This window comes from Gopherus flavomarginatus, chromosome 1 (genome assembly GCF_025201925.1).
Source record: "Gopherus flavomarginatus isolate rGopFla2 chromosome 1, rGopFla2.mat.asm, whole genome shotgun sequence".
Lineage (NCBI taxonomy): Eukaryota > Metazoa > Chordata > Testudines > Testudinidae > Gopherus > Gopherus flavomarginatus.
This window is the reverse complement of record NC_066617.1, coordinates 348,760,393-348,784,512: the sequence shown is the minus strand read 5'-3', so window position 1 is coordinate 348,784,512 and position 24,120 is coordinate 348,760,393. Positions and strand designations below refer to the sequence as shown.

General features: G+C 44.6%; 1 protein-coding gene across 3 annotated transcripts in view; it reads left to right on the top strand.

Annotated features, from left to right (window-relative positions):
- Positions 1–23,803, top strand: part of LOC127045177 (N-acetylated-alpha-linked acidic dipeptidase 2-like) — a 49,274-nt gene extending 25,471 nt beyond the window's left edge. For all 3 annotated transcript variants that reach the window (XM_050941000.1, XM_050940980.1, XM_050940991.1), the window contains 7 exons: positions 1,399–1,466; positions 7,220–7,311; positions 8,903–8,993; positions 10,770–11,034; positions 16,751–16,832; positions 21,946–22,038; positions 23,423–23,803. In XM_050941000.1, the coding sequence (XP_050796957.1) occupies positions 1,399–1,466; positions 7,220–7,311; positions 8,903–8,993; positions 10,770–11,034; positions 16,751–16,832; positions 21,946–22,038; positions 23,423–23,612 (881 nt within the window). In that variant the 3' untranslated portion in view covers positions 23,613–23,803. The remainder of the gene's footprint in view (positions 1–1,398; positions 1,467–7,219; positions 7,312–8,902; positions 8,994–10,769; positions 11,035–16,750; positions 16,833–21,945; positions 22,039–23,422) is intronic.
- Positions 23,804–24,120: the final 317 nt, after the last annotated feature.

Sequence of the window (24,120 nt, the reverse complement as noted above, 5' to 3'; positions counted from 1 at the left end):
TTCTTTTCCATTATTACATTACTGTCATTGTCTGATTAGTTTTAATGTGAATTTCATTCGTTTGTTCAGCCAGAAACAATACACTGCTCTAAAATATTATCAAAACCTGCTAACAGTTCTAACAAAAACTATCAGATGTGGCAGAGTTCTTATTTATCCCTGTGTACCCACCATTTGTTGCTAGAATTTACAGTCTGTGGGTATTATTGGAGTCTCTATCAGCTGATGTTAGATGATCATCCAACATTTTCTAGGAAGGCTGTTTTGCACTTTTGTCTGATTAGAAGATAGTGACAGTTTCTTTTGGCTGTGGACCTTGCTGCAATAATGTATGCCTTTGTCACCTGAACACTGGCTTGCTGTAGAGTGTTCTATCTCGACTTAAATCAACTTGCAAACTAACGGTGGTGCAGAATGCAGGAGCAGACACCTCCATTTTGTGGAGAGCAAATGACAGGCAGCCAGTGCAGATTGCAGAGCACTACTGTTTTTAATTTTTACATATAAAGCTCTAAATGGCCTGGAGGTCGCTTACTTAAGAGCTGGGCCACGTCCAGACTAGAAATTAAAATCGATTTTAGATACGCAACTTCAGCTACGTGAATAACGTAGCTGAAGTCGAATTTCTAAAATCGAGGTACTCACCAGTCTGGACGGCGCTGCATCGATGTCCGCGGCTCTCCGTGTCGATTCCGGAACTCCGTTCGGATTGATGGAGTTCCGGAATCGATGTAAGCGCGCTCGGGGATCGATACACCGCGTCCAGACTAGACGCGATATATCGATCCCCGAGCAATCGATTTTAACCCGCCGATGCCGCGGGTTAGTCTGGACGAGGGCCTAGTGTCTCACTGCTATAGTTGCAGCCAGCCAAGGCATTCATTATAAGACAGAAGCTGAATCCCTCATTATAGGAGAAAAGCAGCTGCTGGCACATTTCTTCTGTGAGGGGACTTCCACCCTGGAACTTGCTTTCCCTCCTCCCAACCAAAAATAGCATAGATTTGCTGATTTTTAGGGCACATTGTAAGGTGCATCTGTTCACACAGGAAAAAACCAAATGGGGCTGGTATGTGTGCTGAGAGTGTGCATAATTTGAAGGGAGAGCCGGGGGGTGGGGTTGAGCTTGAGGCTCAACGGCAGGTCTAATTTTTATGTTTTGTATTTGGAATCTGTGACAAAGATGAGTTTAGGAGATGTGCTTTATATATTGTAAATCTAACTAGACAGTCTGTATTTGTTAGTGCTTTGTGCCAAGACCTGCAGTCCTTACTTAGCTAAAACTCCTCTTGGAGTCAATGAGAGCTTTGCCCAGGTGAGAACAGCAGGGTTTGGTCCATCAGCAGGGAGTCAAAGCCACTTAAAAAAAAGATTTCCCTGTCTTTGTTTGGTTTTCAGGCAACTACACTTTAAGAGTTGACTGCAGCCCCCTTCTCTACAAATTGGTGTATAATCTGACAGAAGAGGTACAAAAACAAAGTGTTTGCTGCACATGACTTTCTGATAACTGAAGTCACAAACTTACTGCAGATTAGTTTGTAGCCTGCAGAGGCACTGATCCTGCTCCCATTGACGTCAATTGCAAAACTTCCATTCATTAGGACATGATCCAGGCCCACAGTTGCTCTTCAGTGGTCTATGAAGGATGAAGAGTATTACTAAAGCAAACAAAATTGTATTACAGTGTATATTTTTAAAACACCAAGAAGAAGATAATTAACCCACTAAAAGCTGTTATTGGACAAGTGGACAGGAAGCTGGAAGGAATTAAAAATGGGATTTAAAAAGAAATCCTGAAAATGGAAAAGATTTAAGACAAATTGGCTTTGTGCCCTCCTTACTCTTCATCTTATCCCCCTAAATCTCTTCTCACACACCCTCCAAAATTCCTCACTGTTTTATCAAACAATTAAATTATTCTTCCAATGGGTCAGATATACTCAATTTGTACAAATGGTGTCCCAGATATCTATCCTTTTCTCTTTCTTTCTTAGTATTGCTCATTAGATCTTCTGTTACTGTAGATGGCAGGCACATTAAAGGATGCTGCTTCTCCTTGAATGCATATGAAATGTGGCTCTTCAGGTGAATTCATTCTACTCGTTTAAGAATGAGAACTGACAGTTTTCAAATATATAGAGCAAGCTTCATCTTGCCATACAAATGTCTTTTGTATGAATTCTGGGCTTGTGAATAGTGGAGTTTAGTCACCAAAGTGCCTCATCTTGAGCCACCTCCAGGGGCAGATAGCTTAATTCGCTTTCCATCTCCAATGTTTGACATTTCTGCTGAATATCTGTTCACTTGGAACTGGACTGAGATCACGCACTCATTGGTCCCTGCAGTGGATGTCAATTATTGGCACAGACACAAAAAGTTGACCCTCACTGAGATATCTAGTGTCCCCAGCTATGAAAGACTCTTCCTAGTCTGGGTTGTTCTCAAGCGTAAATCATACTTCTTTATGAACAAGGTTTCCAGGCTGTGTGCTTCTTTGTCTTCAACTGTTTCAACTTTGTGTTTCCTTCTTGTGTGTTCCCTTCCCTTTTCAACTCTTCTTGGGGTTTTTTTTTCTCTCTTGAGGAGGAAAGGGAAGTATTTGTGAGATCATCAGCACAGCAGTAGCAATTCACACAATGAAGGAAAGGCTCTTTCACTTGCAAACACTCCTACTGCTGAAAGAAATAGATCAGGATTGCTCCCTTTCCTCATTCACCCAGGGAGCCATCTGCAAAGGGAAACAGACTAAAAATGCTTTGGGTGAAAAACATTGTGAGTGGTGCCTGCCTCCACTGTTTTACATCACACCTTAAATTAGGCATCTGTGTTTAGCCAGATCACTTCCATCTAAATACCATCAGATGTTTGAGAGACATGAGACATTTCTTCTTTTGGAATAAGCTCCCATGCCTCTGTTAAGAGCTTGAATAATACATTAGTATAGCATAGAAAGGCCTCAGGAGCGCTCAGTAATTGAATGCTCTCTCGGTATCAGGGAATTCCCAGTACTGTGTTATATTCATTCATATTTTCCACTACTTCATTTATCATAGGGATTCATTTATTGTCATTGAAAAGCCCTGTCTATTCTCTGAGCTGTTTGAAGTCAGTCTTGGAATGATCTGGGTTGTTGTTTTTTTATTAGTTTGTAGATGAAAGGCCCAACATTATTCTGATTCTTTTCCTTTCTCTGCTTTTTGTCTTCATTCAAAGAACAGTTTCCCCAGTTTTTGTTCTGTTCTGCTGTCTCCATCCCTGAGGTAATCTAATGGCTCATCTCCTATTTCTCTCTGTTTCTTCTTGCTTTGTCTAAGTCAACTGGAGAACGTCCTCATCCTTCTCGAGGATACGGAAGAGTATGATGCTTGATGTATTTATTCTCCGGTGCAGCTAAAACTGCTCATCGGACCCTAAGGAGAGCAGTTGTATTTTTATGTCCTGGAAGTGACTGTTTATTTTCTAATGCAGTTATTCACCTTCCTAAAATCCTTAGGGAGTTACTGGCCAAAAATTTGTGTAGCTTGTGGAGTGAAGAGCCACATTTTCACTTCTTCGTCCTTCTAAGTGCAGGGCTGGTGAAAATCAACAAAGAAAGGCCTTGAACCCACTACAGCTATACAGGTCAAAGAGCCATACATAGTCCTATACTCAAACCCAGATGCACAGAGGCACTTTCCCCTACATGCTCATTTAGAACTTCTCTTCTTCCAGATGTATTTTAAGCTTTTCATTTAAAGCGGTAGAGGCTCATTAATGTCCAGCGGTGGCCAGGAGCAGAGCTGTGTGAATAATGGATTTTTCAGTTCACTGGCAATTTTGGGCTCTGTATTGCTTTGCTAGCATTAAAGGATAAAGTTCACAGTTGAGGGCTCAGCATCTCTGTCCTGAAGAGTTCTGAAGGCAGGAAGGCATGGAGGCAGCAAGAATGAGGTGGAATAACTGGCTAGGCAATAGTACTGCTGAAAAGTATCTGGGGGGGTCATCATGAATCACAAATTGAATATAAGCCAACAGTGTGATGCAGTTGTGAAAAAGGTTAATATTACTCTGGGAAGTTTTAACAGGTGTGTCGTATGTATGACATGGGATGTAATTGTCCCACTCTACTCAGCACTGGTGAGGCCTCAGCTAGAGTATTGTGTCCAATTCCAGGCGTCACACCCGGGGCACCGGAATAGGGGTGACCAGGGGGCCATAGCCCTCCCACTTTTCAGCTGGGGCCCTGCCTCTCCCAGCCAGGCTGGCAGCTGGAGCCCAGCTGTGGAGCCTGGAGAGCTGTGGGGTGCTGCGCTGCAGACCCTCCACCTGCTTGGGGTGGAAGTGTCAAGAGCAGCCCCTAGCCCATGTCCCCGCCCTGCCCTGTCCCCCCCACCCTCAGGGCGGGAAGCTCCACCGTAGCCCAGCCATGGTAAGAGCCTCATGAGTAGCTGTGGGGAGCTGCACCATAGACCTTTCTGGGGGAGAAGAGGGAGGCATGGGGTGGGGACATGGGCCAGGGGCTGCTATTGATCCACTTACCCCAGGCAGGTGGAGGGTTCTCAGCATGGCTCCCCACAGCTGCCCATGTGGCTCTTACCATGACTGGGCCGGGTCCAGGTAAGAGTCATGCGTGGGGCGCAGACAGCTGTGGGGATCCGGGGATTGTCCTGCTCTGGGTCCACAGCTCTCTGGGCCTGCTCTGGCTTCTGGCTTGGCTGGGGGTGGGGCCTCAGACAAAAGAGGAGAGGCAGGGTGTGGGGCTGTGCCCTGCCCCACTTTTGGGCAGGCTCTGCAGCCCTTGCGTCACACTTTCGGGAAGATGTGGACAAACTGGAGGCAGTCCAGAGGAGAGCAACAAAAGTGATGAGATTTAGAAAGCCTGACCTGTCAGAAAAGATTAAAAATACTGGGCATGCTTAGCAGGGCCGGCTCCAGGGTTTCTGCCGCCCCAAGCAGCAAAAAGAAAAAAAAAACCCCGCAATCGCGATCTGCTGCTCTATTGCCGCCACTTCAGTCTTCGAGGGCAATTCAACAGCAGGTCCTTGGCTCTGAGAGGGAGAGAGGGACCTGCTGCCGAATTGCCGCTGAAGACCCAGACATGCCTCCCCTCACCGTTGACTGCCCCAAGCAGCTGTTTGCTGGGCTGGTGCCTGGAGCCGGCCCTGATGCTTAGTCTTGAGAAAAGAAGACTGAGTGGGGGGGATATGATAACAGTCTTCAGATACGTTCTTCAGTTGTTCTCCATGTCCAGTGAAAGTAGGACAAGAAGTAATGAGCTTACTCTTCAGCAAGGGAGATTTAGGTTACGTATTTGGAATGACTTTCTGTCTATCAGGTTAATTAAACTTTGGAATAGGCTTCCAAGGGAGAATATGGAATGCTCTTTATTGGAGGTTTTTATGAACAGATTGGACAAGGATCTGTCAGAGAGGAGCTAGGTTTACTTGGCCCTGCATCAGCTCAGGCAGCTGGATTTGCTGATTTCTCGAAGTCCCTTCCAGCCCTACATTTTTATGATTCTATGAAATTCAGAGAACAAGCACAGACAACTTACCTCCTAGTTATGCTTAGAAATTAAGAATTGCAAAAGAGAAAAAATGGTTTTTACATCACCTGATAATGATTTGGCCGATAATGTCAGGACAAAGTCTGTACTGGAGCACGGAGCACTTCACTGTAGCGTTCAACTTGCTCCTGCTGAGGTCTCGTTTTGAGTTTAGCCCCCAAACCTGACCAAAGTGTTTGGGAAATGATAGCAGCCAGACAGTTATTTCACAAGCTGGTTGTTTTCCTGCTAGCTGCAGGCATAATCTCAGAGGTCAGAACCCTAAAGATTTTCAGTTTGGCGTGTATCTCGATAGCTATATATATCTACAGCTATTCAGTGCAGAAAGTGGCCCCCTCCAGTATTCTGAAACGGTTCACTCCCAGCTTTATAGTGCTTGTGTTTGTGAAATCTCCAGCTTTCCAGGTAAAGGAGTTCAGGTTGCTTTTGCAAGCTTTGCTTGTCAAATCAGTTTGGTTTGAGACCGGTATTGAAATGGACAAGATTATCTTCAGTCCTTGCTCTTGAAGGACAGTCTGGTGGTTGGGGACCTGGGTTCAATTCACAGCTCTGCCACAGATACCCTGTTTGACCTTGGGCAAGTCATCAAATAAAACCTCTCCGTTCCCTCTCTGTGTAATGGGGATAATAACGCTGACTTCGTCTGTTTAGATTCCAAATACTTTGAGGTAGGGACTGTCTCTTACTATGCACAATGGAGCACTGATCTCAGTCAGGACTTCAAGGCATTTCCCTTCATAGGCGCCGACTTCCCCTCTTTCCCATGGGTGCTTGACCCCCCCCTCCACTACTTCCATGAGGCCCTGCCTCTTTCCACCCCTTCCCCAAAGTCCCTGCCCCAACTCCACCCCCTCCCTGCCAATATTCCAACTCCTTCCCCAAATCCCTGCCTCTTCCCCACCTCCTCCCCTGAGTGTGCCACGTTCCTGCCAAACAGCTGTTTGGCGGTGGCTGGGCAGGAAATGCTGGGAGGTAGGCGGAGGAGTGAGGACGCAGTACACTCAGGAGGGGAGGAGGAGGGAAGGTGGGGGAGGAGCGGAGCTTGGCTGCCGGAGGGTGCAGAACTAATTTTTCCCCATGGGTGCTCCAGCCTTGGATCATCCACGGAGTCAGCACCTATTCTTCCCTTTATATAAATAATTATTATTATGATCCAGATCCTGCCTTCCAGTGTATCTGCTTTTCACTCTTCCAGTAGCACAAAGCAGCCATAATGTAGACTCAACCTGTGTGTGGAGAATATCGCCCCTGGCTAGGGAGAACTGGAGTGGGGCAGAGCTGTTGTCTCCCAGTGCCTAGCATAGGGGGCATTCCCAAGGGGAAAGGAGTGTGGTTGGGGCATCCCAGGCTGCCACTCAGAGCATCCCTAAGGCGATAGTCCAACGGGCATAAGTCAGAGCAACCCTCAGCACTGCTTTAATTTACACCAGTGCTCTGGCCAGCCCCAGCATTGAGCTGGTGTCAAGAACCCGCACTCCCTCCGGTTGTTCCAAGTGCATAATGTACACGGCTCAGGACCGGGACCCATAGATTATCAATAACATGCGTAAAGCCACATATGTGTTAACATGTGAGATCAAGAATAATGCAGATTAATGGTGTGCATCTCCTCTTGATAAAATTCAACTGCATGCGGAGACGCTTTCATTACGAGCATGTGCTTTGCCTCCCCAGATTGCAAGCCCCGATGAGGGTTATGAAGGCAAGTCTCTCTATGAGAGCTGGCTTGAAAAGGACCCTTCAACAGAAAGTAAAAGTCATCCCAGGCAAGTTCATGAAACTGTATGGGTTTATTTCCCCCCTCCCCCTCATCAGTGTTTCATGTGTGTTGTTTTTAAAAGCATCCTTGCCGTTGATAGTGATGATACAAAACTGTCTGGTAGCGGATGAGTAGCTAGCAGTATCAATGACTTTAGGAAATGTTTTTACAAGCCCACACTGGCGGTACCTGTGCCAATTGCTAAACAAAAGTTTAAATGTTCTGTTAATAACACTTTGGAAGACAAACTAGTGCTGCATTCTAGTTAGGATAAACAAATGTTTTGTTAATAGAAACTTTAACAGTAGTTAAGAACGGGGCCGGTTCCAGGCACCAGTGAAGCAAGCAAGTGCTTGGGGCAGCCAAGGGGAAGGAGCAGCACATCTGGCTCTTCGGCGGCATTTCAGCGGCGGGTCCCTCGGTCGAAGGACCTGCCGCCGAAGTGCTACCGAAGAAGGAAGCAGCGCGGTGGAGCTGCCGCCAAAGTGCCACCGATCGCTTGGGACAGCAAAAACCCTGGAGCCGGCCCTGGTTAAGAAGGAAGGTTGTTCTTGTACTGCTCATTCTTTTTTGATGCAGTTGACTATAAAAGGCCATGACCTACTGTATATACAAATGTGTACTTAAATTCCTTTAAATATGCAAGGTGATCTACAGTAAATATTGCTATCTAAATTAATCAGAGGGGTAGCTGTGTTAGTCTGGATTGGTAGAAGTGGCAAAGAGTGCCACTATAAGGTGCCACAGAACTCTTTGCCACTTTTATCTAAATTAAAACATCCTCATGGAAACTATACAGTTGTTTACATGCTCCTGCCTACCAAGGCTAAATCCTTACTCATAAGATGGGACTAATCATGTCAGTAAGATAAATGGAATTAAGCCCCTAGTGTTACTTGATTCAAGTGTCCCAAGTCTGTTACCCCAGTCTTGTAGCCCCAGCTCACATGAATTCAGTGTGGTTTCTCACGTAAGTAAGCGCTAGGATCGGACTCCCTGAGCAGATCCTCGGCTGATACACATAGTTTTATTGGCTTCAGTGGAGCTACAGCAATTTTAGGAGCTGGCCTTTACACGATTTAATTTCCTAGAAGCATGCACGCATCAATAAACAAATCCAATCCAGAGTGACATGCTTTTTCCCCTCCTCCATATACTTCTGTGTGGTGTTCTCATTTTCCTTTCCTCTGTGTCGCCGCCTCTACCCAGCAGATGGCATTCTCCACTTGAAATTAACACCAGCAACAGCCTCTTCTGCAATGGAAACTATTTGCAATGCTTTGATTATACAGTGGTCTGCCACATATAAACGTATCTTTATATAGGCTCCCAACTGATTTCAGTCGACGGTAGATTATTAATGTTTGAGATCACCAAGATGCCCAGGTCCCATCCTACAGCACTCTCACATCAGGCTCAATGTGTATCCTTCTCCAATGCATTCGTCATGTTAATAGCGTTACCTCACCGTTCTGACCTTGCTTGTCAGAAGCCTTGTCCACAATACCTTGAAAACTCTGCTAGCAATACCTTGCATAATCATTTGTACTAGGTCTGACTGTAGCCTCATTTTGATACCTTTTATTTCCTGCATGTAGAATAAACAAACTGGGATCAGGCAGTGATTTTGAAGCTTATTTTCAGCGGCTGGGAATCACATCAGGCAGAGCCCGTTATACGAAGAACAGGGTAAGGCATCCAGATTTCCTGAAAACAACGGATACCGAGGTTTGGCTTTATTTTGAGAACAGTTACTCTACAATGGGATATTCAACAATTTAAAAAAAAAAAAAAACTTGTTCCAAAGTGTTGGTCCTGTGCTCACAGAAATGCAATTTTGGAATTTGTGAAGAAACAAACCCTGGAAGGACAATTCACCCATGATGGTGATGTGTGCGTTCTAAACCCTCTAGTTACACAAATAGGGCCCTCGATGAAGAAGTGTATATCGACTCAGCTTCCGGTTGTGCTGTCATTCCCACACACATCACATTGTCCCCTTACATGTAGTATTTTCCTTCGTTCTAGTGACACATTGCCTCATAGGTGAAAAAAACACATTTGTAACCCACTGCCGTAAAGGATTGTCCAGTTTTTCCTTTAAACTACAGCTTTATGTTTAAACCAGTTTACAAGTGTTTCATTAGCACTAACGGTCAAGGTCCTACAATGTCAGGGCCAACTGGAACTTAAGACTGAGGCCTTATCTAAAAGTTTTGTCATTTTAACCATATGGGCATCCTGAAAGCTTCAGCTCTCTCTTGCTCTCTCCCCCAGGTATAGGCACAATTACACTGACATACAGGGGTTTATAGCTGTATAGCTTCTCCTGATTCACTAAAGCAAAATGATCCAAACAGATACTGATATGTAGTGGCATAACTGCGTCAGGAAAAAATCACACTCCTTACAGACATAGATAGGTCAGTAAAAATTTTTAAGTATAGGCCAGGCTGAAGGCATTTGATAAAACTGAATCTTTTTGGAGAAAAAAAATCAACATGAGATGCAGAAGATATATATCTAACAAGGCTAATGAAGTTCTTTTAAAGATTGTAAGAGCATTATTTGTCGAGCTCCATATGTTTGCATGATGCTTTACAGAAGACTCAGGGCCTGATTCTTTACCATTCAGTATCCGTCGGCATTTTAAAATGTGTAAGATGGGTATGAAGTGCTTCCAAATCAGAGCTGTAGCTTTTTTTTTATTACCCACTTAGCACAAGTGTAAGTGGTTACACAGGATGGAGTGGACAATCAGGCCTTAGCTCTCTGCCCTGAGGAGCTAACCTATGGTTTTAAAATATTCTGTTAGTTCAAGAGCAGTTGGGAAGAGACACTGTCCATAAAGAGATCAATGTTAGAAAGAGGTCAGCACTGGAGGCTGTTTTTTCAGGGAGGAGGAAGCATGCATTTCAAGGAGGAAGGCAGTCGGCACATAAGAAGTGGAAGATAATTCTAAGGATGGAAGGCTGGATGAAAGAAAGCACACAGTGGAGTGTATAAGGAAAGAAGACAAGAATAGAGGATGGAAATATTATAGTCTGGGGCAAGATGATGATGAGGAAATGAGGGAAGAAATGTAGGTGGTGGCTGAATTGCACAAGATCCAACGGGACTACTGTTTTGCACTTGTGCTACTCAAACAACCAGATTGTTTTGCTTGTTGGGAATGAGTCAATGGGTATTGGAGTTCAGGATGGGGCCAGAAACAGGCCACCCTAGACCAGAAGTAAGGATTGCTACACACTTTTGTTCTGCCATAGTACTCCATGAATTTGGATTCCTTTTTTCCTCATAGGCGCCTCACACAAACAGTGGTAAGGACAGTAATTCATCTGTGTCTGGAAAGAAGCTATCATGATACAGAAGTTGTGATGATCTATTTTTGGCCATTTCTGACCAGTTTCATCCCTCAAACTGGCTTCAGTTAGACCATCTGAAACTTTGTTTATTCTCTTTCAGAGAGCAGACAAGTTCAGCAATTACCCAGTTTACCACACCGTCTATGAGACTTTTGAGTTAGTAGAACGATTTTATGACCCCACATTCACGAAACAGCTTACTGTTGCCCAGTTACGAGGAGGATTGGTGTATGAACTGGCAGATTCCCAGGTCATTCCTTTCAACTGCCAAGATTATGGAGAAGCCTTAAGAAAATACACAAATAGAATCTATAATTTGAGCAAGAAACATGAAGAACAGGTAGAGACTTATGGAGTGTCATTTGGTGAGTAATGACTGTGCAGACATTAAACATTTATATGTCCTGAGTGCATCAATTAGAAGTGCACAAAGGAAAGAAATATGATTGTTGTATCCATGAAGCTGGACTTTGAGTTTCAGTGTGCCTTGTAGCAGAATAAAGCAACTCATTTTAAGAACTCCCTAAGAAGTTTCTCAATATAATGAAGGTTTGAAAAGTTAGTGTCAAAATGTCTCTTATAACATAGTCACACTGTATATTACCTCATACTTTATTTGGGGCAGACTCTCTTGAGTAGAGAAACGGTGGTCTAGAGGTTGGGAGCTAGCCTAGCACATGAAACATATGGGTTCAAATCCCTGCTCTACTGTAGACTCTGCAGTGTTTAACCTTGGACAAGTCACTTTTTAAAGGTATTTTGGTGCTTAACTTCTATTGAAATCAATGGAATTTAGACATCTGTGAGGATCTGTGCCAAGGTGCCTAAATGCCTTTAAATATCTGGGCCTTGGCCTCTCTGTCCATCAGTAAAATGGAGTTAATAGTACTTTCCTACCTCATGAGGATAAATACATGAAGGATTGTGAGATGCTCAGATACTATGGTAATACCCTAGGTAAAAAAACTAAAGCACAAGCTTGGGCAGGAGTTCTCTGCAAGATTAGAAAAGAAGGAATCCTCCTCACAGGCAAAGCACCAGTGACTTTTACTCTGTAACTACTGGTCCTATGCCTTTGAGACCCTAGGTGTCCAAAAATGAGGGGCAGGAACTGGGTTTTAGCTAGTGAATGAGTGCATATGGAAATAGCTTCAGGTAGCTGAAAAATAAAAAATGGAGCCAGTTTGCTTATTTGAATTTTTATTTCAAAAGTTTAATTTAAAACATTTATTATAAAAAATAAAGTTTCCAAAATATATTGTAAAAGGCACTTTCCTGAATAAATTCCTGTTCGAACTAGCGTATATCTTTTAGAAAAACATCCAGTCTCGATTTAAAAGTTTCCAGTGATGGAAGATCCACCAGAGCCCCATTCCAATGGTTAATTACTCTCATTGTTTAAAATGTGTTCCTTCTTTCGAGTGTAAACCTGTCCAGCTTCCAGTCATTGCATCTTGTTTTACTTATGTTTGCTAGACTGAAGAGCCTTCTCCTACCAAATTTCTGTTCCCAATGTAGACACTTGCAGATCAAGTCACCCCTTACCCTTCTTTTTGATAAGCTGAACAAGTGGAGTTCTTTGAGTCTGATACTGTGAGGCAGGTTTTCCAGTCCTTTAATCATTCTTGTGATTCTTCTCTGAACCTGCAGCAAAAAAAAATTGTGATCAGCTTTAGCAATCTACTGAAGGTTATTTACTGTTCCTAACAGTCCTAATTTATAGATAGTTTTCACAATATTATGCAATAAAATTCATGCACAGTTGTGACTGTGATTACTGAAGGGGCCACGCTGAGATTGCTCAATCAAGGCAAACTGCAAAGAGTAGGGGAGATGATCCCCAAAGCTGGTGGTTTATTTTCACCAGACCAGTAACCAAACAGCTTCTGTAATACATTACTCATTACCAAGAAGCCAAAATAAGTTCCCTTTAAGCAGTCCAGTCTTTGGCTCCCACCCAGATAGCCAAGTCTACTATAGCCAGGGTTACTAAAGATCTTATTCACCATATATAAAGTTCTACCCATCCCAAGAAGAGACTGGACACATTGCCCAGCAGGTCAATGAATATTTCAGATCTTACCTAAATACACACTTACAGCCAGTTCTTATTAACTATACATCTAAGATTTATTAATAAAAAGAAAAGAAAGAGAGTTGCTACCATTAAAGATCATTATACATAGAGGAATAAAGTTCTCAGGTCAGTTTCATGGCAGAGATGGTGAGGCTGCTGATTTGTAAAAATTCTTCTGGAGTCAATTTAAAAGGCTGTCCATGTGCAGTGTTTGTTCAGATTCTTCCACGAGAATTGTAGGGTTAATTCAGAGTGGACTGGGAGACCTCAGTCTTGCGGGCTTAGACTTTTCCTGTAAAAGTTTAAGCTGATCTGAGATAGCAAGGATGAGGCCCCCGCTTTCTTTATAGCTTGAAGCCAGTTGTGGTCACAGCATGCCTTCCTTGGCTGAACAATAAGTAATGCATACTGTTGTTTTTGAAGCTAATCTGTTTCCTAGGCATATACCCATTAGATTCATTAGCATTAGCCAATTAATTATTCAAACAGTTCCCAGGTAGTTTACTATGTGAAATTTAGGCGTTTCAAAGCAAAATGAGGACAATAATATTATTATACCACAAGTCCAATCTAAATGATAATATTCCCTTTTGATCTCTGAGTCAGTAGACTACATTAATGATATCATTAGAGACGGGAACAAAGTTTTAGCACCTACAAGCTAATTAGATCACATTGCTAAACTTCTAACAAGATATAGGTAAAAGCAGCAAAGAATCCTGTGGCACCTTATAGACTAACAGACGTTTTGGAGCATGAGCTTTCGTGGGTGAATACCCACTTCCTCAGATGCATGTAATGGAAATATCCAGGGGCAGGTATATATATGCTAGCAAGCAAGCTAGAGATAACGAGGTCAGTTCAATCAGGGAGGATGAGGCCCTGTTCTAGCAGTTGAGGTGTGAAAACCAAGAGAGGAGAAACTGGTTCTGTAATTGGCAAGCCATTCACAGTCTTTGTTCAATCCTGAGCTGATGGTGTCAAATTTGCAGATGAACTGAAGCTCAGCAGTTTCTCTTTGAAGTCTGGTCCTGAAGTTTTTTTGCTGCAGGATGGCCACCTTAAGGTCTGCTATAGTGTGGCCAGGGAGGTTGAAGTGCTCTCCTACAGGTTTTTGTATATTGCCATTCCTAATGTCTGATTTGTGTCCATTTATCCTTTTCCGTAGAGACTGTCCAGTTTGGCCGATGTACATAGCAGAGGGGCATTGCTGGCATATGATGGCGTATATTACATTGGTGGATGTGCAGGTGAATGAACCAGTGATGGTGTGGCTGATCTGGTTAGGTTCTGTGATGGTGTCGCTGGTGTAGATATGTGGGCAGAGTTGGCATCGAGGTTTGTTGCATGGATTGGTTCCTGAGCTAGAGTTATTATGGTGCGGTGTGCAGTTACTGGTGAGAATATGTTTCAGGTTGGCAGGTTGTCTGTGGGCAAGGACTGGCCTGCCACCCAAGGCCTGTGAAAGTGTGGGATCATTGTCCAGGATGGGTTGTAGATCCTTGATGATGCGTTGGAGGGGTTTTAGCTGGGGACTGTATGTGATGGCCAGTGGAGTCCTGTTGGTTTCTTTCTTGGGTTTGTCTTGCAGTAGGAGGCTTCTGGGTACACGTCTGGCTCTGTTGATCTGTTTCCTTATTTCCTCGTGCGCGTATTGTAGTTTTGAGAATGCTTGGTGGAGATTTTGTAGGTGTTGGTCTCTGTCTGAGGGGTTAGAGCAGATGCGGTTGTACCTCAGTGACAGTAGAACCTCAGTGTTAGGAGCACCAGAGTAATGAACACTAGAGTTATGAACTGACTGATCAACCACACACCTCATTCGGAACCAAAAGTATGCAATAAGGCAGCAGCAGAGACGAAAAAAAAAGAGAGAAGCAAATACAGTACAGTACTGGCAGAGACAAGAAAAAAAGAGAGAGAAGCAGATTAAATGTAAACTACTAAAAATAGAGGGAAAGTTTTAATAAAGATTTTTCAGGTAAGGAAACTGTTTCAGTGTTTGTTTCACTTAAATTAAGATTATTAAAAGCAGCATTTTTCTTTTGTATAGTAAAGTTTCAAAGTGTATTAAGTCAAAGCTGTAAACTTTTGAAAAAACAACCATAATGTTTTGTTCAGAGTTACAAACAACCTCCATTCCCGAGGTGTTCGTAACTCTGAGGTTCTATTGTAGTATTTATTCTTGATTCGCTAACAGTACAAGCCTACATCGGAAGGGTCTATCTACAGGGAATGGCCCTGTTTACCATTTCAATACTCTTCTGATATGTCCTTAAGAGTTGCTTTTAGGTCACTCAGCCTGCTGTGTTGCTTAACCCTCACTGATTCAGCCTCACAATAGTATTCAGGGATGATGCATTTATATGACTTTGTTACCCTTTGTCATAGCATTGTGATATTGCCAATACCAGACATTCAAAAATCGTAACTCAGGCCCAGTGAGCTCATGGGAATGGCTTAAAACCCATTATTTAAAAAAATAAATAAATAGAGCTTATTTCCCTTTCAGGTTCAGGTTTTCTGCAACAATGAGGGCTAGAAACTTTTTTTTTAATACAATTTTCTCTCATAGTCATGTGATTCCAGAAAGTGGAGCTTAAAGAAACACAAATTTTGTAAGTATTGTGATTTTAAGAAAAGAAGTAGAGTGAGCAACCCTGGCATTGTGTGGGATAAGTAAACTTGTATGTTTTCAGGAGACCTTTTCCCTGGTCAGCCCTCTCCTTCTGCTTGTGAAACATGAGCTTCTGTGAAAGGGTGGCTAGAATGTCAACAATGGCTAAACGCTGTCCTTGCACGTACACACAACTCCCATTCAGTGCACAGAGGCAGCCACGCACAGAAACTTGACCTGAGGAGGGTGATTCAACTCTCTTGATATAAACAATCAGAGGGGAGATGGCTTTATGGAGGGAGCTACTTTAGATTAGCTAGGGCTTTCTGAAACTCGTGGTTAAATTTGAAATAGTCTGAAGCTTCCCTTTTGCCTACAGAACTTGTATGTTTGGCAAGGTTCTAAAGTTTCCCCTTTTTGCAAGTTTGCCCCTGTTGCTCAATGAACCAGAACCAATTTTATTTTATTTTATGGCAAGGGAGAGGGAGGTAGGAGAATTAGCTGTAGAATGAAATAGACACCGTTATCCAAGTCTTGTGCACTCTGGATGCAATGGAACCAGTACAGTTCTGTATCTGCCCTAGGGCCTGCCCCAAGGGCTGTGGCTGCCCTGTATGCCACAGAGCTCAGTTCCACAGGGACTTTTGCCAGTAGCCGTTAAGAGGGCTTGGGCATGTTGCCAGGGAAAGAGTAGGGACGAGCTTGGTGGGGGGTGGTGTTCTGCAACTACAATGATCCAACGGGCCTGCACTCCCACATAATGAGAGACAGTCCAGGTGTTGAGCAGCAGCTGTAGAATGGCTCTACCACCATCCTATGCCTTGGCCAAGAGGATTCCTCCCCAACGGGATCTTGCTACACCAAGTCTGGCTTGGTATAAACGGGGAAAGAGCTCACATAAAACAAGCAAAGGGTAGGGTGGAAATCTCCTAAGGTGAAAATGGTGCAATCCTTGCACAGGCAGGCAGAAGTGCTGGAAATGTTGATACATGTCAAGTTTCTTCATGTAAAGTCTGCTCTAAAATTAAAATTGCAGATCCAGGGTTTTCCCCCTCCCTATCCACCCCAATCTCAGAACTTTCTCTTTGCCAGAGGTTCCCCAAGAATTGTTCTCAGCATATTTAAATTAAATATTATTTTAATGCCTCTTTGTAGAAGTTTTATTAGACATTCTTCCTCAGCACTGCTGCCATGGTTAAAATAGGTTTTCCATGTTACGAGAGGGCACCGCAGCCCTTTAAAAGTCAGATCCAGAAGAAATGGGGAAGCCAAGGATTCCTTGTCAAGTCAGTAAATAAAATAAATACATGGTTATCCTCAGTAAGTGAAATGTTTATTGTTCAAGGCTCTTTGTGTGATGCTGAAGTAAAAAAGGGCTTTCTATTTATAGGTCCCCTTTTTTCTGCTGTGACGAATTTCACAGAAGCTGCCGCTGATTTTCACAGAAGACTTAAAGAAGTTGATGTGAATAAGTAAGTTAAAAAAAAACAGTCTTGACAAATTCGCCTCTATGCTCCTCGACTTTCTTTGCTGAGGGCCAAGTCCTGCAATCCTGAATCAGCCTTGGTCAGCAAAAACTGACTTTGAAATCAATCAGAGTTTTGCCTGAGTGAGGACTATAGGATTTGGACCTCAACACATTCTGTTTCCTGGGTGCACTCACCAATGAACAGTATGAACTTTGTGATCATTTTAGTGAAAATCTTATATAATGTTATGAACTTATTTTTCACGTAAAGCAGCAGCTATCAATGAAAAGTTAGTGTCTCTTTTCTTTGGTGGGTTCTTTCTAGTACTGTTTAATAAAACACAGGTTTCCATTGTTCTTAAAAGGATGGCCTCCCATTTTGCTGCTTATATAATGGGAAGTTCCCGCAGTCTAACATGCAGTTTTTCCCTTCAAGTTTGTGTGAAGAGCAATCAGTCTGAAGCAGCATCTTCTGAAATCAACAGTCCTAGTTTGAAAGACTATGAGATTCTAATCACAGTTTAGAGCCCATCATCTTCTGTAGCACTGGGCAACGCATGTAATGCCTGTGTTTCATTTTCCTCATTTATAGCATGATACTTGTCAGCCTAATCAGGTGCATAGGAAGGAGTAACTAGCTAATATTTGTTTAGTGCTTTGTAAACTAGAACAGGGCTGGCAATGGTTTTCCTATCCCAGAAATATTTTTGAGAGTTTGGAAATTTTTATTGTTCTGCCTCAGAATGAAACTGAGACTTTTTGAAGTTTTTCAGTGAAGAGCCTGTAGTGTGGTAGTTAGGGCACTCACATGAGAGAACTGGGTTCAGGTCCCTGCTTTGCCTAATTTGGTGCAGGAACTTGAATCTAAGGGTATGGCTACACTTGGAGGTGTGCAGCGCTGGGAGGTACAGCTGTGTAGGGACAGCGCTGCAGTGTGGCCACATTTGCAGCGCTGTTGGGAGTGGTGCATTGTGGGCAACCATCCCACAGAGCACCTCGTCCCATTTTGGCACTGTGGGAAGGGGACGGAAGGGTGCGGGTCATTCCGCTTCCTGTCCCAATGCCCCGTGGTGCATCGCTTCACATCCCAGCAGTTTGGCGCCATTGTGAGTCTCTGTGCAGCGCAATTTATGTGGGAAATGGAGCCCGAGCTGCTGAGGACTTTGCTGATGAATGTCGCCAGCACGTCACGTTTGGCAATTGAGCTATTCCTTCAGCTCCCAAGTGACAGTGAGGATTCCGACGATGATATCGAGTCGCCTGACGCGTGTGACACTAAATTGCTTATGGCAGTAACAGACATGCTCAGCACCGTGGAACGCTGCCTTTGGGCTCAGGAAACAAGCACTGAGTGGTGGGATCACATCGTCCTGCAAGTCTGGGATGATGAGCAGTGGCTGCAGAACTTTCGGATGAGAAAAGCCACTTTCATGGGACTGTGTGAGGAGCTCACCCCCACTCTGCGGTGCAAGGACACGAGATTGAGAGCTGCCCTGTCAGTGGAGAAGCGGGTGGCTATTGCAATCTGGAAGCTGGCAACTCCAGACAGCTACTGATCGGTCGCGAACCAGTTTGGAGTGGGAAAGTCGACCATTGGAATAGTGTTGATGCAAGTTTGCAGGGCCATTAATCGCATCCTGCTAAGAAGAACCGTGACTCTGGGGAACGTGCAGGACATTCTGGATGGCTTTGCACAAATGGGTTTCCCTAACTGTGGAGGGGCGATAGATAGGATGCATATTCCTATTCTGGCACCACTCCACCTGGCATCCAAGTACATTAATCGGAAGGGGTATTTCTCTATGGTTCTCCAGGCGCTTGTGGATCACGTGGGCGTTTCATTGACATTTACACAGACTGACCTGAAAAGGTGCATGATGCACGCATCTTTTGGAACACTGGCCTGTTCAGGAAGCTGCAGGCCGGGACTTTTTTCCCAGACCGGAAGATCACAGTAGGGGACGTCGAAATGCCCATTGTGATCCTTGGAGACCCCGCTTACCCGTTAATACCTTGGCTCATGAAACCGTATACAGGGAAGCTTGACAGGAGCAAGGACCGGTTCAACTACAGGCTGAGCCGGTGCAGAATGACTGTGGAGTGTGCTTTCAGACATTTAAAGGACGCTGGAGATCTCTTTATGGGAAGCTAGACTTGGAGGAAAGCAGCATCCCTGCAGTTATATCTGCATGCTGTACCCTCCATAATATTTGTGAAGGGAAGGGTGAAACATTCAATCAGGAATGGACCTGCGAGGTTTAACGCCTGGATGCTGAATTTGCACAGCCAGAGAGCAGGGCTACTAGAGAGGCCCAGCACAGGGCTACAAGGATTAGGGATGCCTTAAGGGAGCAATTTGAGGCTGAAAGCCAACAGTAATGTTTGGTGCCTTGCACGGGAGTGAAGTGCAGTGGTTACAATGATTTGCAGTGCCTGTTTTTCCTTGGGGTACGGTATCTCACATTCTGCAATAATAAAAACTGTTTTAAAAGCAAAGAAATCATTTATTGAAAAGAAAGTAAGTAAAAGGGCAGGGGAGTAGGGTGGTGAACTGTACAGTCAGAGGTTTGAAAATGTCCCGTCTGGAGTGCTGTGCAATGCCTGCTGCACTTCAGGATGAAAATGCTGCATGGTGATGGGGGTTGAGTGCAGAGGGTAAGGGTTGTAGTTCTCAGGGCTGGTAGGTGAACGTACAGGTGTTCGGGGCAGCTGGTGGTGGTAAGAACCTGGATGCTGGAGAAGGGGGTTTTGAGCTGACATTGGGGCACAAGGAAGAGAGCTTTGGGACGGGGGGTGGGGGATAGGCAGCACGGTAGTGCTCTTCCTGCATGGCTACCAGTGACTGCATACAGTCCGTTTGGCGCGCCATGAGGCTTATCAGCTGCTTAGTGCTTTTCTTCTTAGCCAATTCCTTTCTCCTGCTATGTGTTTCCCTCCACTGCTGAATCTTTTCTCTCCAGTCCTGAAGCCTCTTGCTCTCTCTGGCAGACTGATTCATAACTGCTTTCACCAAATCTTCTTTGCTTTTTCTTGGTTTCCTCCTCAGGTTTTGTAGCTTTTCAGCAGTCTGTGATAGTGCCGGTATGTTACTAGTACTAGTCAAGGACACTGTCATTAAAAAAAAAACAAAAATGGAAACATTTATTACAGAGGCTGCATTGTGTATAATCACAGTGAAGGAGTTTTTCATCTCATTGTAGCATATTTACACATAGCAAGCACAGCACAGAGAGGCCACAGCAGCAAAGATATAGTGAGTAATGGGATATGAGTGCTCTCACTGCCGCGGCTCACCTGGGAAGGGGAACTGCTTGGGTCAGGGCTGCACTGGGGTTTCTGTGCATTGGGGAAGGCAGAGAGCAGCGTGGTGGGAACTGCACGGAACACTATCCCTACATTTTACACAGGAGTTAATCCTGCAAGATATCTCGCTGCTGCGGGTTACCTGGAAAGAGCGGGAGGGTCTTCTACAGCAATGTGGATTCCGCCCTGGTCCCTATGCAGCTTGCCTGTGTGCAGCAATGGTCCCCCCACCCTTGCAGCACAGTGGTGCAGACGCGTTAGCCTGACTGGGACAAGGACCACAGTGGCTCTCCCTATAAACTTGCGCAAGCGCATTGCCCACGCTCTGGCTGAAACTTTTGAAGAGATTACAGACGCCTATTACCGAGATGTGATACACCACATCAATGGGCTATTCCACATCTAGGCATGCATGCAGGCAGCCATAACCCCCCCTCCTCTCCCGAAACATTTTCCATTCTAAAAATAAAAGCTGCTTACCGGGAGCCCGCTCCTCTGCTTTTTCTTTACCAACAAGTTCCAGCTGCTGCGACTGGCTAGCTTCCTCCTGGCTTGAGAAGAACTCCTGGCTGCATGCCTCCTGGGACTCCAGGGTGTCTCCTCCCACCCCAGTACCCTCACTCTCGGTTTCCTCCCCCCCTCCACCTCCCTCTCCTCTCCCTGTTCTGAACTGTCCATCATGGTCCTCGGATTGGCAGTGGGGTCACCCCCAAGTATCGCATCCAGCTCCTTGTAAAAATGGCAGGTCATGGGGGCAGCACCTGAGCGGCTGTTTCCCTCATGGGCTTTGCAATAGGCACTCCGCAGCTCCTTTACTTTAACCCTGCACTGCACCGCGTCCCGCTCATGGTCCCTTTCCAGCATGGACTTTGATATCTGCCCATAGGTATCATAATTCCTACCAATGGAGCGCAGCTGTGATTGCACAGCTTCCTCACCAAAAACACTGATGAGGTCCAGCAACTCGCCAGTGCTCCATGCTGGGGCTCGTTTGGCGCGTGGAGGCATGGTTACTGATTGATTGATTGATTGCACTCCACACTGGCTGAACAAACAGGAAGGGGATTTTTAAAATTCCCGGGGCATTTAAAGGGCGGGTCACCTGAGCCCAGGGCAGTAGAGTGCGAACTGATGAGCAGAGTGGCTGAAAAGGTATTCTGGGATACCTCCTAATACCCTGGAGGCCAATAAAAGCGCCTTTGGTGGCCACACTTGAGCAGCGCTGCATCACTAGCGCTGTAATCGTTACACCCCAGGCAGAACAGGTGTACAGCCGGCGCTGCAGCCAGGGAGTTGCAGTGCTGGATGTGCCTTGCAAGTGTGGACACAGAGTAAGTTGCAGTGCTGTAAACCCACCACCAGCACTGCAACTCTCCAGTGTAGCCATGCCCCAGGTCTCCTACATCCTAGGTGAGTGCCCTAACCAGAAGGCCATTGCCTATTCCGGGGTTTGGAGGGGAGGTGAGAGAACTGGGTTCAGGTCCCTGCTTTGCCTAATTTGAAGCAGGAACTTGAATCCAGGTCTCCCACATCCTAGGTGAGTCCCCTAACCACAAAGCCATTGCCTATTCCGGGGTTTGGAGGTGTCTTCTTCTTTCTCTGGTTTTGACCAAAACTTTGCCTGAGAAACCTTTTTTCGTGAAAGTTTCATCAAAGCCAGTATGTTCCCAGGAGCAGTTTTGCTTTCACCTAATCAGCTTTTCTGACTAAAAAATAACGTTGAAAAATTCCCAACCAGCTCTCTTAGAAAACCATGTAGTTCGTACATTTTCATGCATTGTTGTGTGAAATGCTTCTGTCTTCATCCCCTGCAGTCCAATTGCTGTGCGAATCATGAATGATCAGCTGATGTTTGTGGAAAGAGCTTTCATCGATCCTCTTGGTTTACCGGGCAGGAAATTTTACAGGTAAGGCAACAAGTTATGCAGACTACTAAAAAGCTTCAATTGTGCTATGACACTTCAACATTTTCATATTGTGAACAGCTTCCTAAAATAGAAAATCTCTTGTAAACACCTCCTGCACCTTCATTGTGGCATCGAGAGTGCTTGGTTCCAAGGAACAGTAATTAGGACAGTGCTAAAGAAATAAGATGAAAATAACTGTGCTGGTTACAGCAATGTGAGGACATCCCTCTGCTGATTCCATCCCTCCTGACGGTAGAGCAGATTTGAGAGAAGAAGATGGTGCCGAAAGACATGAGGTTGTGATCTATATCCTTTATGTAGCTCAACAACACATTTGGGCTATTGAGCTTCTCCTGTCAGGCGTAGGTCTATATTTTTAGGAATATTAAATGTCTCTGAATTTTGCTCTTAGATTTCAAAGCATTTCACAATCTTTAACACATTTATCCTTACACATCCCTGTGAGGTAGGGAAGGGCTGTTATTGCCCAGTTTTTACAGCTGCGAAACTGAGACACAGAGAAGCTAAGTGACTTGTCCAAGCTCACAGGGTGAAGCAGGGATTGAACCCAGGTCTTCCCAACTCCTGCGCTAACCATTGGACCATCCTTCTTGTCAGCCAGTAAGGTTTGCTTATATCCTAGGAGGGTTTTCACTTGAATGCAGAATGCTGTTCTGTCTTACAAGGAGAGTACATTGTAAGATTTATAGTCAGAAAGCCATGGTGAGAGAGAAGTTTCCCTCTTTGGTGTCAAGTGTATGATTATACCTCATTTTGCTCCAATGCCTCAATTTCATTGAAGTATCCAGTTATCTGAGAGAAGGGATGCCAGTGGTGTGGCCCTCTGGCCAAATCAGAAGTCCTCCAGTCCCAGGGCACACAAAATCCAAAGCCAATCTTTAGCTTTTTCTAAGCTAAATAGTGTTCAGGCATCCTCAGGTGCCAGCCTTCCAGGAAGCAACTACTCGCCCTCCCACTACTAAATCCTTCCGCGTGCTTGCAAGGGTTTCAGCTGGAGCTGCTCATGGGTTTTTTTTTCCCACATAGTGTGACTTTTTGGACAGCTCAGGTTTTTGCATCAGTCAAAGTGTCCTGCTATTTCAGCTAGGCAGAGAAATTCAAGTTGAGGCAAACATTTTTCATTTTCCTATGAAAAGGGAGAGCCAGAAATTTTTCATTTTGGCCAAAAAATGAAATCAAAATCCACTGAAACTTCAAATGATGTTAAATTCACTGAAAATTTCCTTTAAAAAAAACAGCTCTAGTTCTAGCACAATTTTTGCTCTTTCTCTCAGGGATTCCCACCAGTCATGTCTCAGTAGCTCCCCTTGTTCTCCCTCGTATCCCTCCTTCCCACCTAAGCCTTTTTTCTCTTTCCCCACAGACACATTGTTTTTGCTCCGAGCAGCCACAACAAATACGCTGGAGAGTCATTCCCAGGGATCTACGATGCCATGTTTGATATTGAAAATAAAGCGGATCAGCGCAAAGCCTGGGAAGACGTAAAGAGGCAGATCTCCATTGCAGCCTTCACTGTGCAGGCTGCAGCAGGGACTCTGAAGGACGTAGCGTAGGAACAAGGCACCAGCAGGCTTGAACACATGGCTAGCTCTTAAAAAATGGCAGTTAATGTACTGGAGTGATGCCATTTGCACTTTGTGCACAGTATTTACTAGGGTTGCAATATAACCAGCCTTTTGCATACAGAAGTCCCATGGGAGTTAGTGAGAGCTGTTGGTGTTATGGGACTGTTGTTTAAGGAACCAATGTTGCTTCTTTGAGACTGGCATAACTGCTGCGTTAAAAAAAAAAAAGACTTTTTCCTTTGCCTTTTTTTGGAAAAATGTCCATTACAAAGCTTACATTTTCCAAAGGATCCACTAATTTTGGGACCTCACTTTTCGGGTTCTGAGCACTTCTGAAAATCAAGCTCCCAAGCTGCATTTGCCCTAGAGAACCTAGAACCTGCCACTGGTGCAGTTTTGTTAGTAGTAGCAGGCGGAAGCCTTAATGCAGACAGAGCTCAGGGGTTTAACACCATGTGTCTTACCATGTTGTTTAATCTGAGCAGGATTAAACAAC